This window comes from Physcomitrium patens, chromosome 25 (genome assembly GCF_059467195.1).
Source record: "Physcomitrium patens ecotype Gransden chromosome 25, ASM5946719v1, whole genome shotgun sequence".
Lineage (NCBI taxonomy): Eukaryota > Viridiplantae > Streptophyta > Bryopsida > Funariales > Funariaceae > Physcomitrium > Physcomitrium patens.
The window spans coordinates 6,952,333-6,965,540 of record NC_143434.1 but is presented as its reverse complement, the minus strand read 5'-3'; the positions used below and the strand labels follow the sequence as shown (position 1 = coordinate 6,965,540).

Sequence of the window (13,208 nt, the reverse complement as noted above, 5' to 3'; positions counted from 1 at the left end):
AGGACACATGCCTTGACTTACAAGGCAAGTTTTTCTACATGTAGGCCACATTGTTAGCTTGGTCTTCAAGCTAACAACATGTGTGGCACATGGCCAACTTGTTGACCACGTTTCTAATCCAAAAAGTCAATTAAAGACACCTATAAAGTCAAAGCAATGTCTATAAAGCTTCTAGAAAGCTTTCATACCAAATACTATAGAATTAACTTATTTTTATCTACTTTTATTTACTTCTACCTATTTATATATGTAATTACTGACTTACAGGAGTATATCCGTGACATCCATATAAGAATTGTGCACCTCTCTTCCTACAAGGACTATACATTTCTAATTCAAAAATACCAAATTAGCCTAAAAACCTTGCATAGTCTTCAAATCTTACTTCATTTCTTCATAATGGCTCTCAAGGTGATAAAACTCAATTTTACCAAAGTCTTAAAATTTTCTCTAAAATTTTATAAAAAATTCTAAATAAATTCTAAATAAATTCTAAAAAATCCTATAATATTTCTATAATACTAATATCCATATGAGGCTGTATTTTCTTATCTTGGTGATTTTTTATAGTAATAAAATAAATTTAAATCCTCTAATTATCCTATTTTTTATATAATTAACTAAAAAGACATGAAGCTCTTTTTCATGCTTCTTCTAACTACTAACTAATCATTTATAGGATTCTATAAGTAATACATGTAGATAGGAGCCAATAAATATATTGGTTTCAATAACTAACTCTTAATACTTAACAATAAGAAAAATACTAAACTAACTGAGATAATTACCTCCAAGACTTACTAAGACTCCATTTTTATAACTTTTCTTCTAATAACACTTTTGCAACTTATAAATACTTCTAAATTATAATAAATACTCAAATAGTCAAAAAAAAAACTCTCTATTCTTAATATTTGTATAATTGAATGATTTAAAACTATGTTTTTAACTAATCCACTAATTAAGATCAATTTGTAGGACTCACATCCGTCAATCTCAAAATTTCTTCTTCACACCTCTCACTCAATATATTCTCTCGATAATTTGTAAGGTATATACTTTTTTCTTTGATTTCCTTGGTTTTAATTCTAATTTAGTTGACAATTTTAGTTGAGATGTAATTTTTTGTAGAGCCACAATCTACAAGCATTCGATATGGTTGTTTTCTTATTAATCTTGTTAGATGTATCAATTGATTTTTTTTTATAGTTGTTTGAGGCTAAGCCATTTGTTTATGAGAAACAATAGCTATCCCTAGTATTGGCCTCGGGCATCTTTACAGAGGAGCTTCATTTTCCTGCTTTAATTCATTATCGACTTTGCAAGTATAGAAATCAATTTTGAGACTTTGAACTTGCCTTGTCTTGTTGATACTTGTACTTTGACATTGTAGACAACCTTTAATTTGATGGCTTGGCTCTTGACAATAGAAACACAATTCTTTTTATATCAATACTTGTCATCTTTGTAGTGTCAATGATCCTTATAACGCACCAATCTCCATTTGCGTTGATTGTTGTGCAATAATATTAGATAGCAGCCTAGAACTTTGAGCTATAGGTTATACTCAACAATTTTTGAAATTTATAGCATCAACCTTCTCTGCAATCCAAATTGCCTCTTTGAATGTTTGTGGATCCCTTAGCTCCACCTCTCGCTGGACTCTAAGTTTGAAACCTCGTAGGAATCAATCCATTATCTCCACCTCTGAAACATTGCCAAATTGAAGACATAAGGACTTGAATTGGGAGACATAATCTTGCACCAACCTAGCTTGTGTAAGATTTGTCAAGTGATTGCATGCTATATTCTTTGTATTGATGGGCCAAAATTGATTTTTAAACTTGGTCTCAAACTCCTCTCAATCACAAAATCCGCTTTGAGCTCCATAACTTTGTACTCCATGTCACTACCAAATGGCTGTAATATCTCTCAAATAGTTAGCTGCATATATAATTTTTTCATTGGTATTTGTTCTAAAGAGTTAGAGGTATTGTCACATATTGAAGAACCATTGACATATATCTTTTTGTCTTGTAGTTCTAGAGTATGTACTAAACTTACTCAATTTCAACCTACTAGATGTCAACTCTCTTATCCTTCAGGCTTCTATTTATCCTTGCAAAGTAGTTTTTTGACCTAAGAAGTATTGTATTTGAGCCTCCATATTGGATTGCTTTGACATATTTGTCATACTATAATTTCTCTATTAAATTCTTTTATTGTAATGTCTTCTCACCTTCCGATTGAATTTTTAAGAGTAGCTTGTGATAGCTTCAACATAGTACCCAGTGCAATCATAATAATTGACCTTGAACTAAATGATGACTATTCACATGCTATCAAAAGTAAATAATCTAATATTCACTCTGATACCAATGAAACAAGATTGGACTATCTCAAAACCCAAGATCCTTTCAATCTACAATAACATAAGGCTTCCTCACAAAATAGGACAAAACAAACCATAGCAAAACTGAACGAAACTAAATAGAATATGACATGAAAGACAAAATTGAGCAAACAGAAACAAAATAGAACAGATCTAAACAAAAAGATGTAAAACCAAACTTTATTGAGAGAAAGGATTCAAAGCCATACTTGACCAGATGTCCCAAAAGGCCTTAGACAATCCTATTTATATCTTGTCCTACCACCTTAGACTTTTTAAAATATTCTTAGGTAGTGGATTCCACCTAGATAATCGCCTAAAATCCTTTCTAGAATATTCTACGTTGAATCCTACTTGGTCCATTAATCTAACCCCTTTTTTAAAAACTTCTATGGTTCTAATTATCTATATAATTATTTTATCTATACCATGTTATATAAAAGATCAATGCAAATATCTATTGCAAGGAAATACTACAATTCAATATGGTTGACAAGATATAATTACTTGTCACAATATCAAGAATATTTGTCCTTGTGACAAGTTGGACTATTGTAGGCTTGGACCTTTTTCTATTTGTGAATAAGTCAATCCTATTGCTTATTGATTATATCTACCAAAGTCTATAAAGATCTATCTTATATTCCATGTGTCTCTTCTTGAGCCATATAAGATAGTGAATATCTTGAGAAGAAGACAAATGCTATCTCCTCCAATAGAAGTAGATAATAATCAAGAGTTCAATGTGGAAGAAGTCTTAAATTCAAGGTGGCATTGAAATAAATTAAAAATATCTTATTTATTAGTGTGGATATGATATTAGTGAACGCATATGGGAGCCAACAAAGAATCTTGTAAGTACAACAAAGAAGGTTGAAGCTTTTCATTGACAACATCCATCAAAACTAAGATAAAAAAAAAAGCAAGATCTATGAAAGATGATGATCACTCCTAATGGAACTTGACTTTAGAAGGAAAGATAATGTCACAAATATATGTATTTGCTCTAATAATTACCTATATGATTAAATAGAATTAACTAAAAGTAAATTAATTTCATAATATCTTTTAGAGACGCTTTCTAAAAGCTTTATAGATGTAATTTTGACTTTATATGTATTTATAATTGATTGATAAGTTAGAAACTTGGTCAACAAGTTAATCATGTGTCACACATGTTGATAGCTTCTAGAACAAGCTAACTATGTGGCACATGTATAGAAAACTTGCCTTGCAAATTAAGATATATGTCTTACAAAGTCAACATGTGTTGGAGGTTCTATAGAATATTGCCATGTAGCTCCTAGTTAGATTGTATATATAGAGGCAAGAGTGGATTCTTTTTCATTCTTGACAATATCTTTCTAGTCCTTAATCTTATTTCAAGACTTTTCAATCTTCTTGTCTATGGCAATAGCTATTCTAATTTAGTACATTACCATCTTTGAGTGACTTTCTAATCTTTTTTAAGTGACATAAGAGTGTATTGAATTTTCTTCCTTTGAGATTCATGTCCTTGATAATAAGACACAAATGATTTTTTTGAAAAATAGAATATATACTTCAAAAATTGCTTAATTTTAAAATTAAAAAATAATTATTAAAAATATAAAAAACTCATTTTTATTTTTGGATTAATATTGTGATTAAATATTGGACTTTTAAACATGTCCTAAGTGTAGAAGTTTATTTTTTAGTCAATTTAAGTTATGTAAAGGTTATATAGAATGTAGCAATATCAATTGGAGATGTGGCATTAACAATTCTCTAAAAAATAGTAGTCTTGTTCTAGGATACCATACCATTTCTATTTGTAATCCAAGGAGTGAAAGTTGATGACATCTTTTGATCCAAAAAAAGTTTAGGAATTCTTGAGTTTTCTGTGCACCATTGTGAAACAAGTACCACCCTTCCTATACATACAAAACCAGTCAAATTGAAAAGATTTTGCTCTCCTTCACAACCTCATTTTTTCTTTAACTTGTTGGATGCCTCTCCATCCCACTGTAACGCTTGTGATTAAAGACTTACTCGAAATAGGTCCAAAACCTTAGGTCATTATAAATGATACATACATTTCATGCTGAAATTACATGGGGGTTCGTTGAGCTGGAAGTTAGCACCGAATATCCAATAGTAACCGATATCCATTTGTAAAACTTTCACACACCGACCAAAAGTCCCGGCTTTGCTCGATGAATTCCACTTGTCATACATGGGCCTTTCCACCTGACACGAACAACGTGCCTCCAAAATTGCAAGCTACTAGCGCCCTCCTGTCCTCGAAGCTTGCCTGTCTCCAATTTGCAACCCTAGCAGGAAATATTTTGCTACTTCAAAACAATGTGTGCAGGTCTCGAATGCAAGTCGAGTCGACTTAGAATTGTGGCAGGCGTTTTCATTCGGTCATTTGTGCGGGAGTGGATCCGTTCAGCGGGGCAATCAAGATAGGCTTTTGTTTTAATTTGGAGAGAATTTTGTTTGTATGACGATTCCCAGGCGAGGAGATCCAGAGGAAGGGTACCACGAGCTTGCGCAGGATGCCCGTTATGATCTGCCGCCGTACCCACAATCAAGGCGGGGCAGGTGTTGCGCATTTTCACCTTCAATTGTTATCGTAACTGTGATATTGGTGATGTTGGTAGGGTCTATTACCACGGCAGGATTCGTATTTTGGCCGACTCCGCTGGACGTGCAGGCGAAGGAATGGAAGCTGAATGGTATCAGCATCGTTACGAAGGAGACCAAGTCCATTTTGCCATCTTACCAGCTCAATGTGAGTTTGAACGTGCTGGTCGAGATCAAGAATCCAAACTACGCGGGGGTGGTTTACGACAATGTGACCTTGCGGATTGTGTATAGAGGAGATGATCTTGGGCAGGTGAAAGCGGAGGGTTCCAGGATCAAGCCCAGAAGCACAGCAAACCTTACGGCGACGGTAAATTTGAAAGGCAACGAAATTCTCAGTGATGCGAAGCAGTTGATGGAGGATTACTCGGATGGGAAATTGCCCTTGACGACGTACACGGCCTTCGACGGCTCCGTTCAACTCTGGTTTGTCAAACCGCTTCTTAATGTACGCACGTATGCTCCACTACGGCCCTTGTCGTCTTGGTTTCTGTAGTTACTAACGTTAACACTTGTGAAGTCCTCTGTAAATACGCAAGTATTCTTCTTCTTATGTTGTTCAATTGTGTGACAAGGTGGATCAACAGTGACTAGTACTAAATCCTGTCAGTATCATGCAGGTAACTGTGGCTTGCGATCTGGTTTTAAATCCCGAAGACAAGATCATTTTGAGTCAAGAATGTAGAACCTAGAGGTAGTGGTAGGGAAACTATTTCGGAAATTGGGAACCAGTTGAGTGTTTCTTCATGAATCCGAAACTATATTGCAGTTTATCAGGATTTTGATCTGAACAGTCCAGAGTTCAGATGTCTAGAATTTAATGCAGTTGCAAATTCTCAACTATAACGCCTTCTCATTGACATGGTTAGAGCTTGGGAAGAAAAAGATTTGACAATTGAAGAATTGTAAGAAATTGTACATAAAAAAGTAGGAATCAATCTTTATATACAACAGTCTTAACTTTGTATTTCCATGTACAGACAAATCAATTGTTTATGTTCCAGAATAGGATTTAGCAGGTTGACACTATGTCGACAACAAGCTCTTCGAGGATGGTATTCCACAGGATGTTGTCGATGGAGAGTCCGACTTCAGCAACTTCGGCACCCATATCCTTCCAGTATCCGGGGTGCGTGCTCAAGTCTCTCTTTATCAGAAGGTCGATCGAAGGCGTAGTCAACTTCCGCCACTCCTCTATCTGCTTGTAGATTCGCTCTACGAGTATGTGTTCCTTAGGTCGTGGACTGTAGGTCAGAAGCTGTTGTAGCCACCTCTCCGAGCCAGCGCGGAGGTGCCACAACGTCAGGGCGAAGGCCTCGTTTACACAATCGAAGAGGAGTTTGCGATCAGATCGCCACAGACCTCCTGCGGTATGGAATATATTTACATCCCCTACGTTTTGACATAATGTTCCTAGCGAGTTGTCTGCATGATCAATGTCGCCGCTTTCGAGTTTGTCAAACAGTGAGGGGTCGATTGCCAAGTCTCGATTAAACCAGTTGGGTGAAGATCCTGGAGTGGAGAGGAAGTGAGCGGCTGAAAGGACTTCTCGTACAAACTCCCTCTCGTCTTTAGGACCAGCCGGTGTAATTCGTTCCTTGTATTCGAACGTAAATGTTTCAAGGCTCTGAAACATGGATATGTCCAAGAGCGCTTGCTGAATTTTATCACTGAGGCTGGAGCTTTCGATTGCAGAGAGGCTTGAGGTGATTTCTGAATCCGCACCAATAGACCTCTGTGAGGAGCCTGTAAATCCATCATCGTCCCAAACCTCGGTATTGAACCGCCGCATGGAGTCTGCAACCAAGAGGTCAGGTACGTTAGGTTAAGGAAAATGAGTTCCTCTTGGTAAGTACGAAATACTTTTGGACCGCTTATGACATGAAAAGCAAACATCGGAGTTTGGATTAGTACCCGCATGACTGGATTCGGGAGTTGTGCAAGCTTCGTCATGGAAAGGCGAGTTCAGAATGGATACAGGGCTTGGTTGCTCAGCCTCATCCACTGACTCCGCACAACCCTCAAGAGTCTTCCGGTTTGCAAACGCTGCAGCCGCTGCTTTGTGTTCATGGAAGTCAGGTTCTGTGTCTGTCTCCACAATCTCGAACGTTTTTGGTGAATCGCAACCTACAGGATTGTAGGATGCGCATGAGCTCCAAGCTTCATCTCTATATATTTCGTCGTCCTTGTCAGACTCGGTCGAAATAGACGGGCCGGAGCAAGTGATTCTTTCACAATACCCCCCAGTCAGAAGCCTTGCCTCATCTCGTTGTTCAGATGTGTCGTCTTCCCATCTTAAATCGCCTAGCCCAGCTGCAAACTCCAACTCTTGGAGCTCCACTTCGGAGGAAGCAATAGTCGGCGGATGTATCGCCGAATAATGAGGCTCGTTACAATCAATCGAAGAACGAGGTGAAGAAAATACATCGATCGAAGCACGAGGTGGCGAAAACACATCGGTTGCTCTCAGCACAATTCCATGCTTGGGGTCTCTAGTGTCCTGCGATCTTTTGTTGAAATTACGTGGTGAAGCATCACTCTCATCATTCAAGCCTTCACTTTTCGCTGCACTTCGTGAAGTAGCCATCTCCTTGGAATTTCCCATCTTCAATCTGTCATAAGGAGCAATAGCCGAAGGTGCTACAACCTCAATCGAGGGTGCGCTGCCAATTGGAGTTTTGATCATCCCGTGAATCTCTGCCAAGGTGTTGATCGTCGTCTGCTTGTTGCCAATTGCCCTTGCCTTCTCAGGAGTTTGTGAGTTGAGTTTATCAAGGCTGTTATTAGTTCCTGCGCTCAACGAGTTGGGGATAAGATTTCCATCTGCAAACTCTCTTTGAGCGAAGTTAGTTTCCCGGTCTTTTTTAACCTTTGGAGCACGGTACCCGTCAAGGGAAGGTTGCCCGTAACAGTAAGGTGCCATAACTGACCGGTCCGATTTTTTCTCTGCAAGCTCTTCATCTTTCTTGAAGCTCATCTTTGGAGACCGAATGCAGCAGACAGAATTTTTGGGTCGCGCACTCCCTTTGGACGAAGTAAGCTTGGAACTATCTGAGCGCCCTGCTTTCCTTGTCTTCGGTGTTCTTATAGCTCGTACAGAGCTAGTTTGCTCGGCGTCCGCTGTCAAGTTTGAAATTTGAGGAGCTAATGATGACGACGACGACGACGACGACGACGACGACCCCTCGGATGCAGAGCTGGACCTTCGAGGGCTACCCTCGTTAGATCCCTGAATAGATTCGAGGAGGATATCGTTTACAATGGTTTTAGACAAGCATGCTCTCGCAAGAGATTTTCTCTGGGCTGCCTTGTGTGCAGAAGTTCTTTGAGAGATTTTGTTCTTTGAAATGAAGTCTTCATGGTAGCTGATGTTGTCGTAGCTCACAGATTTACGACTATTTCCTCTGTCACCTACGGACGGTAAAGATTGCAACAGTCGAATTTCTAAAGCCGCTGCTCTCTTCACGATACTACCCTCACCACTCCGAGGGTTCTTTCGTTGAGAGTTACGGACGAGTGCAATCGAACCTCGCAAATCTGATTCTACCTGCTCGTTGGCCGATTCGCTGCCTTCGCGCCCGCTCCATGTGGATTCATCTTTTCGTCTTTCTCGTAGCAATTTACTTGCAGGTTGAGAAGCCGATCTAAAGTTACTCTCACCCTCATGCAGCGAACTTTGATCGCTCCTGAAATAAGTGTTCTCGTTCTCGCCACTATCGATACTAAGGAAACGCTGCCGCCCAGCTAAAGGCCATCCAGCAGCTTGCAAAATAGATAGAGACCGTGAGGAGGATGGCAAGCTGAGCTCCGGAATAATCTTTCCATCGTCTTCAAGATTGATCATGGCAGGGCATTGACGTGGAGTATGCAATTTCGACGGCCGCAAAGGGCTGGTGCGATGATACTGAGGTGACGCTGGAAGCCGCGAAGAAGACTCATGTGGGTGTTTTCGGTCCTTGAGAGCCGACCTCTCCGCCACAGTGTTCAGAAAACGATTCTGCACTTCAGGGATATCAATGTAGCCCGGCGTACCACATGACTCTTCTCGCCTTTCCCGCACTAGAGCTGTTAATGCTGTCGAGCTTTTCGACTTCGTAAACCGATTGTCGTACTTCTTCTGATCAATTCTAGCAGAACCTACCATTCTTTCTCGCAAAGTGGTTGCATTAGAATCCCGCTTGAGCAAGTCTTCAAGTGCCACCAACGGCGTTCCATAATGGCTAGCAATCGTCCTGTCACTGTCCACGTTTCCAGCGCAAGATGAGTCACCTCCAGTGTAACTGTGACTTCGGCGGTGACGTGGTTGGTGAGCCCCGGCATCTGGCAGGGATTCTAATCCCATGAGACGAGCAATCACAGTTGGACCTCGTTTACTCTCATCCTCAATTTCTCCGTCAGTTGTATTACCACGAGGGTCTCTACCGCTGCCAGCGCTCTCTACCGCTGCTGCATCTCCTCGATTCTCCACATTGCAAGTCTGTAACGTGAATGGCGATGCTTCTCATCACGACGTGAAAATAAAAACATCTCCCAATGCTGATACTCTACATTACGCGAACCAACAAGATACTAGATTCCTTGCTCTATCCACAAAAGATGAACCCCAAAAACATGGTGGAAATTACAGTACCATTGCTGATTTGGCCCATGAGCCACAGTCATTGCGAAAACTTCTCGATCTTCCAATCCCCTTCTCCAATTTACCTATAAAACCACCGTCGTCCAACGCTACACAGTTAGAGCTATTCGGGTGTCATTTTCGTCCCAACGGAACTGCTTGAGGCAAGAGTGTAGGCTGGCAAAACATCTGCCTTGACCTTCGCTAAATTCAACGAGAGAACGGGGCTTTAAAATGCCGCGAAGTCTCCGTAATATTGAGGTTTAAGATGCGTAACGGTTCTACCGTTGACAGTTGCATTTTCAAGCAACCTCTATGTAATCTACAAAAAGGGTACCTCAGAATTTTTTCAAACGTGTAATGTCTTCGTTTGTATCCAGTATCCTTCCTAGGCAGCCTTGCCGAAAACCTACCCTAGACAAACGTACACCGTGCACTCTACAGGAAGGAACGAAATTTGAGAGAAGAGCTAAAGCCGTGATGAAATTTCTGGATACAAGTGCAGACACTTGCAGCTTGTCCCATCTCATGGCCATCAGACAAACTGTAGCTTCTTAGGTTACGAGACAATTGCATCTTGCGGGATAGTGGACATACTGTCTGAGATTTAACTGGCTCACTGCAAGGCTTTTTCATCTCCGGAGACTGCATACGCAAAAATCTTCCTAAGAACAAAATTTGAAGCCCAGAGAACTGAAAACACTCACTTGATGGTAGCCGCCTGATGGAAGGGAGGCGCTTGGCAAGTTTCCAGTCGAAGAACTGAAGCAACGCGCTAACACAGCTGTTGCCTCCATACCTAGTCGGAGAGCCCAGATTGTGGCAGGTCATAGGTGCTCTCGGCTCCCCCATGTTCACCGTTACGCTCCCGCTCCAGAGCACGAGCTTGCTTTCTTTGCACTGCGCTCAGAATTCCATGATCACAACCAGTGCACTCTGCAAGCTCTGTGAGGTCGACCCAATTGCAGTCTTCCAGCTCATTACTCTGCGCAAGTGCCGAAGTGGCAGCGTCTCCATGGACCACCGTCGGGCAGCGAACCTTTTAGCCAAGTCTGAAAGTGGTTTCGCACATTCGAAGTATTGGAGTATCCGCGAGGACAACAGGAAGCCATTGACGGCATTCCTTCAGTCTAGCCCCCGCAGTACGATTTGCAACAGGAAGAACCAAAAGGAAGCCTCCACACGACCATTCCCTGGTCGAGCAGGGTCTTCGGGCTATGGCGTAAATAAGCACCGAAGAAATGCAAAACGTCTATTTGGGGTAGAGGGTATGAAATGCAAAGAGAGTAAAAAGATGCGGTGCTAATTCGTGAGAGTGGGCCGCTGGGACACAGCCAGACACTGACACCGATTACTCCGGTTTTTAGTGAAACGGATAGCGAGTATCAAGGTGAGTGGTGCCATTAAGCTCAGCCCCGAGATAATCGGCCATGCTCCACGCTTGGGAACAAAACCGTAATAACTTCACCGTATAAGCCTCGCGCCAGAGAGCTCCTGTAGAGATTGAATCACAAGAGGAGGCAATAACAGCACCGAAGACCAAACTCACAAGACGAGAAGCGCGTGATCGAGACTCTCACAAATAGCTAAGCCAACACCAACTACATTCAGTCGGTTGACATCTTTCATCACGTGGAAGAAGTCGACCCCTACACCATTCATCAACTGCACAAAACGACTGCCAACGTGCTTCCTGTGGCTACTACATTGAAGCGGCAATCGAAAAACGTAATCAGCTCAAACCACGAGGGCACCCATCTACACCCCAGTTGCAAAAACCAGCGTCACCGTGCACGGAAACTCCCAGCCGCGCTGCATTAAGGCGCAGCCGTCGATTCGCCCAGGAGTGGAAGTTAACTAGGGCTGTCAACTTCATTCACGGCACAGTAAAAAAAAAAACTACGCTATACACACTCACGGAGTCAACTCCGACCGCCCCATCTCCCCCATCTCCGTCTACTAGCCCTCTACATTGATCCCACACCAGCTTCCACACTGTGCGACACGATCGACTTTCGCTTACAGACGTTGTCAACGACTCTTGCTCCTCAAAGCCGACAATTCCTCTAAAAGCTGACGATTGCTTCTCTTCTCGACTCAGTCGTTACAAAAACAAAAATGTTAACACAAAAAAACGAAAATCAGGCACTCATCGCTGTGCCGTTTCGCTCCTGAACTTGAATCCGCCACCAGCTTAATCCAACTTTCAACCGAGAACTTGCATCCTTAAGGTGATCCACCGATCCATCGATCCATCGATAGGCACCCTTGAGAGTTGATCTGCGCAGAGTGGAATCGGAGTTGCAGAGCCTAATGCGGATCGGCACAGTAATTGATGCGTGGTGATTAAACGAATCCGTGGCGCAAATCTGGACGCTGGTTGCGGTGAAGATAGTGGTAGAAAAGTGAAAGTGTCAAAGCGAAGGAGAATGATGCTGCTCATAATGGACGACGACGAGGTGCAGGGAACCGCTTCGGGAACAGATGTTCCCAACCGAGAACAGGATTGAGAACAAGCCTCGTTTTACAGTAGAACTCATTGGGGACCCCATCCGCTTTGACTTGCATAGCGGCTTCGTCGTGGGTCAAAGCTCGAATCGCGGGTCCCGTACCCAAGTCAAACCTGTTCCATCCGTGCTCCCAATTTGCAGACCTGGGAGATCGTGCCAGCGTGTCTGTTGCTCCTTTGCCTCAATGAAGATCGCTTGTCTGACATGGCAGTCCGCCACTGGACGTACCCCTGTAATGTCACGCTGGGTCCCACACACTGGGGGGTAAAATCCGTCCCCGTCAGCGCCATCGTCTTCTACATTCAATTATAACAAAATTCCCTTTACGTTGTGTTTATTTAATTGGTTTAAAATTCTTGAGTTGCTTGAGAACTACATTGATTGATATCATTGGCAAAAATACTTTTACACCGATTTTCTACAATGGTTGTGTTTTCGCAAATACGTTTTATTCGGTGATTTTCAATATTATACAAAGTGTGACTTTGGAATTATTAACAATCAAAGTTGTCACATTTATATAAGACAGGTTGTTTGAGTCCATATAACAATTTCTTTTTAATAAGAAAGAATAAAAAGGAAAGAAGAAGAAAAAAAAAATGGAAAAATGAAAAAATGTCTACTTTGGTTTGGAGATTTGATTTTGAAATCAAAGGCTGCATATTGTGATCCAAAAAATAAGACAACGTAATTTTTTTAGAGAATATATTCTTACAAAATACTAGACTGTAAATCTCACAATCAAACTATTTTGAAACTTAATTATTAGTTATATAAATCTAATCTGACTGTTATTCTAAATATTACACCAAGGAGAATATTACACCAAGGAGAATATTAACTTCAATTTCATAAACAATGAGGAATGACAATAGACATAAACCATTGTTAATTTTCTTTCTGTTTTCTGTATTCCTTTCTTGAATACTTCTTTGTATGTATGTATATCCACATCAACACTTATGCTCATTTAAGTGTCAAATTATTCTCAGAAACAGCACAAGTATTTATTTTTTACATTTGTATTTGTACAAGAAAAGAAAATAGATAATTATAGTTG

The 13,208-nt window shown here is 40.8% G+C and overlaps 2 protein-coding genes across 3 annotated transcripts; one reads left to right on the top strand and one right to left on the bottom strand.

Annotated features, from left to right (window-relative positions):
* Nucleotides 1-4,646: 4,646 nt before the first annotated feature.
* LOC112277390 (late embryogenesis abundant protein At1g64065) lies at nucleotides 4,647-5,976 on the top strand. 2 transcript variants are annotated; one of them, XM_024509609.3, is made up of 2 exons: nucleotides 4,647-5,468; nucleotides 5,641-5,976. In XM_024509609.3, the coding sequence occupies exons 1-2, from the start codon at nucleotides 4,878-4,880 to the stop codon at nucleotides 5,710-5,712; spliced, it is 663 nt and encodes a 220-aa protein (XP_024365377.1). In that variant the 5' UTR covers nucleotides 4,647-4,877; the 3' UTR covers nucleotides 5,713-5,976. The 2 variants fall into 2 exon arrangements, with proteins under 2 accessions (XP_024365377.1, XP_090103525.1); XM_090247399.1 differs by having other exon boundaries at nucleotides 4,727-5,476.
* On the bottom strand, nucleotides 5,934-11,866 carry LOC112277389 (uncharacterized). Its single transcript, XM_024509608.3, has 4 exons — nucleotides 10,346-11,866; nucleotides 9,651-9,724; nucleotides 6,935-9,497; nucleotides 5,934-6,817 (listed from the first exon to the last, which is right to left on the bottom strand). Exons 1-4 carry the CDS (start codon nucleotides 10,488-10,490, stop codon nucleotides 6,033-6,035), a joined length of 3,567 nt encoding a protein of 1,188 aa, XP_024365376.1. The 5' UTR covers nucleotides 10,491-11,866; the 3' UTR covers nucleotides 5,934-6,032.
* Nucleotides 11,867-13,208: the final 1,342 nt, after the last annotated feature.

Coding starts and splice junctions, on each gene's coding strand:
- LOC112277389 (XM_024509608.3), bottom strand. CDS start 10,490: ATGGGGGAGCCGAGAGCACCTATGACCTGCCACAATCTGGGCTCTCCG. Junction 9,498..9,650: donor CATGGGCCAAATCAGCAATG/GTACTGTAATTT, acceptor TTCACGTTACAG/ACTTGCAATGTGGAGAATCG. Junction 6,818..6,934: donor TCCCGAATCCAGTCATGCGG/GTACTAATCCAA, acceptor TCTTGGTTGCAG/ACTCCATGCGGCGGTTCAAT.
- LOC112277390 (XM_024509609.3), top strand. CDS start 4,878: ATGACGATTCCCAGGCGAGGAGATCCAGAGGAAGGGTACCACGAGCTT. Junction 5,469..5,640: donor TTGTCAAACCGCTTCTTAAT/GTACGCACGTAT, acceptor AGTATCATGCAG/GTAACTGTGGCTTGCGATCT.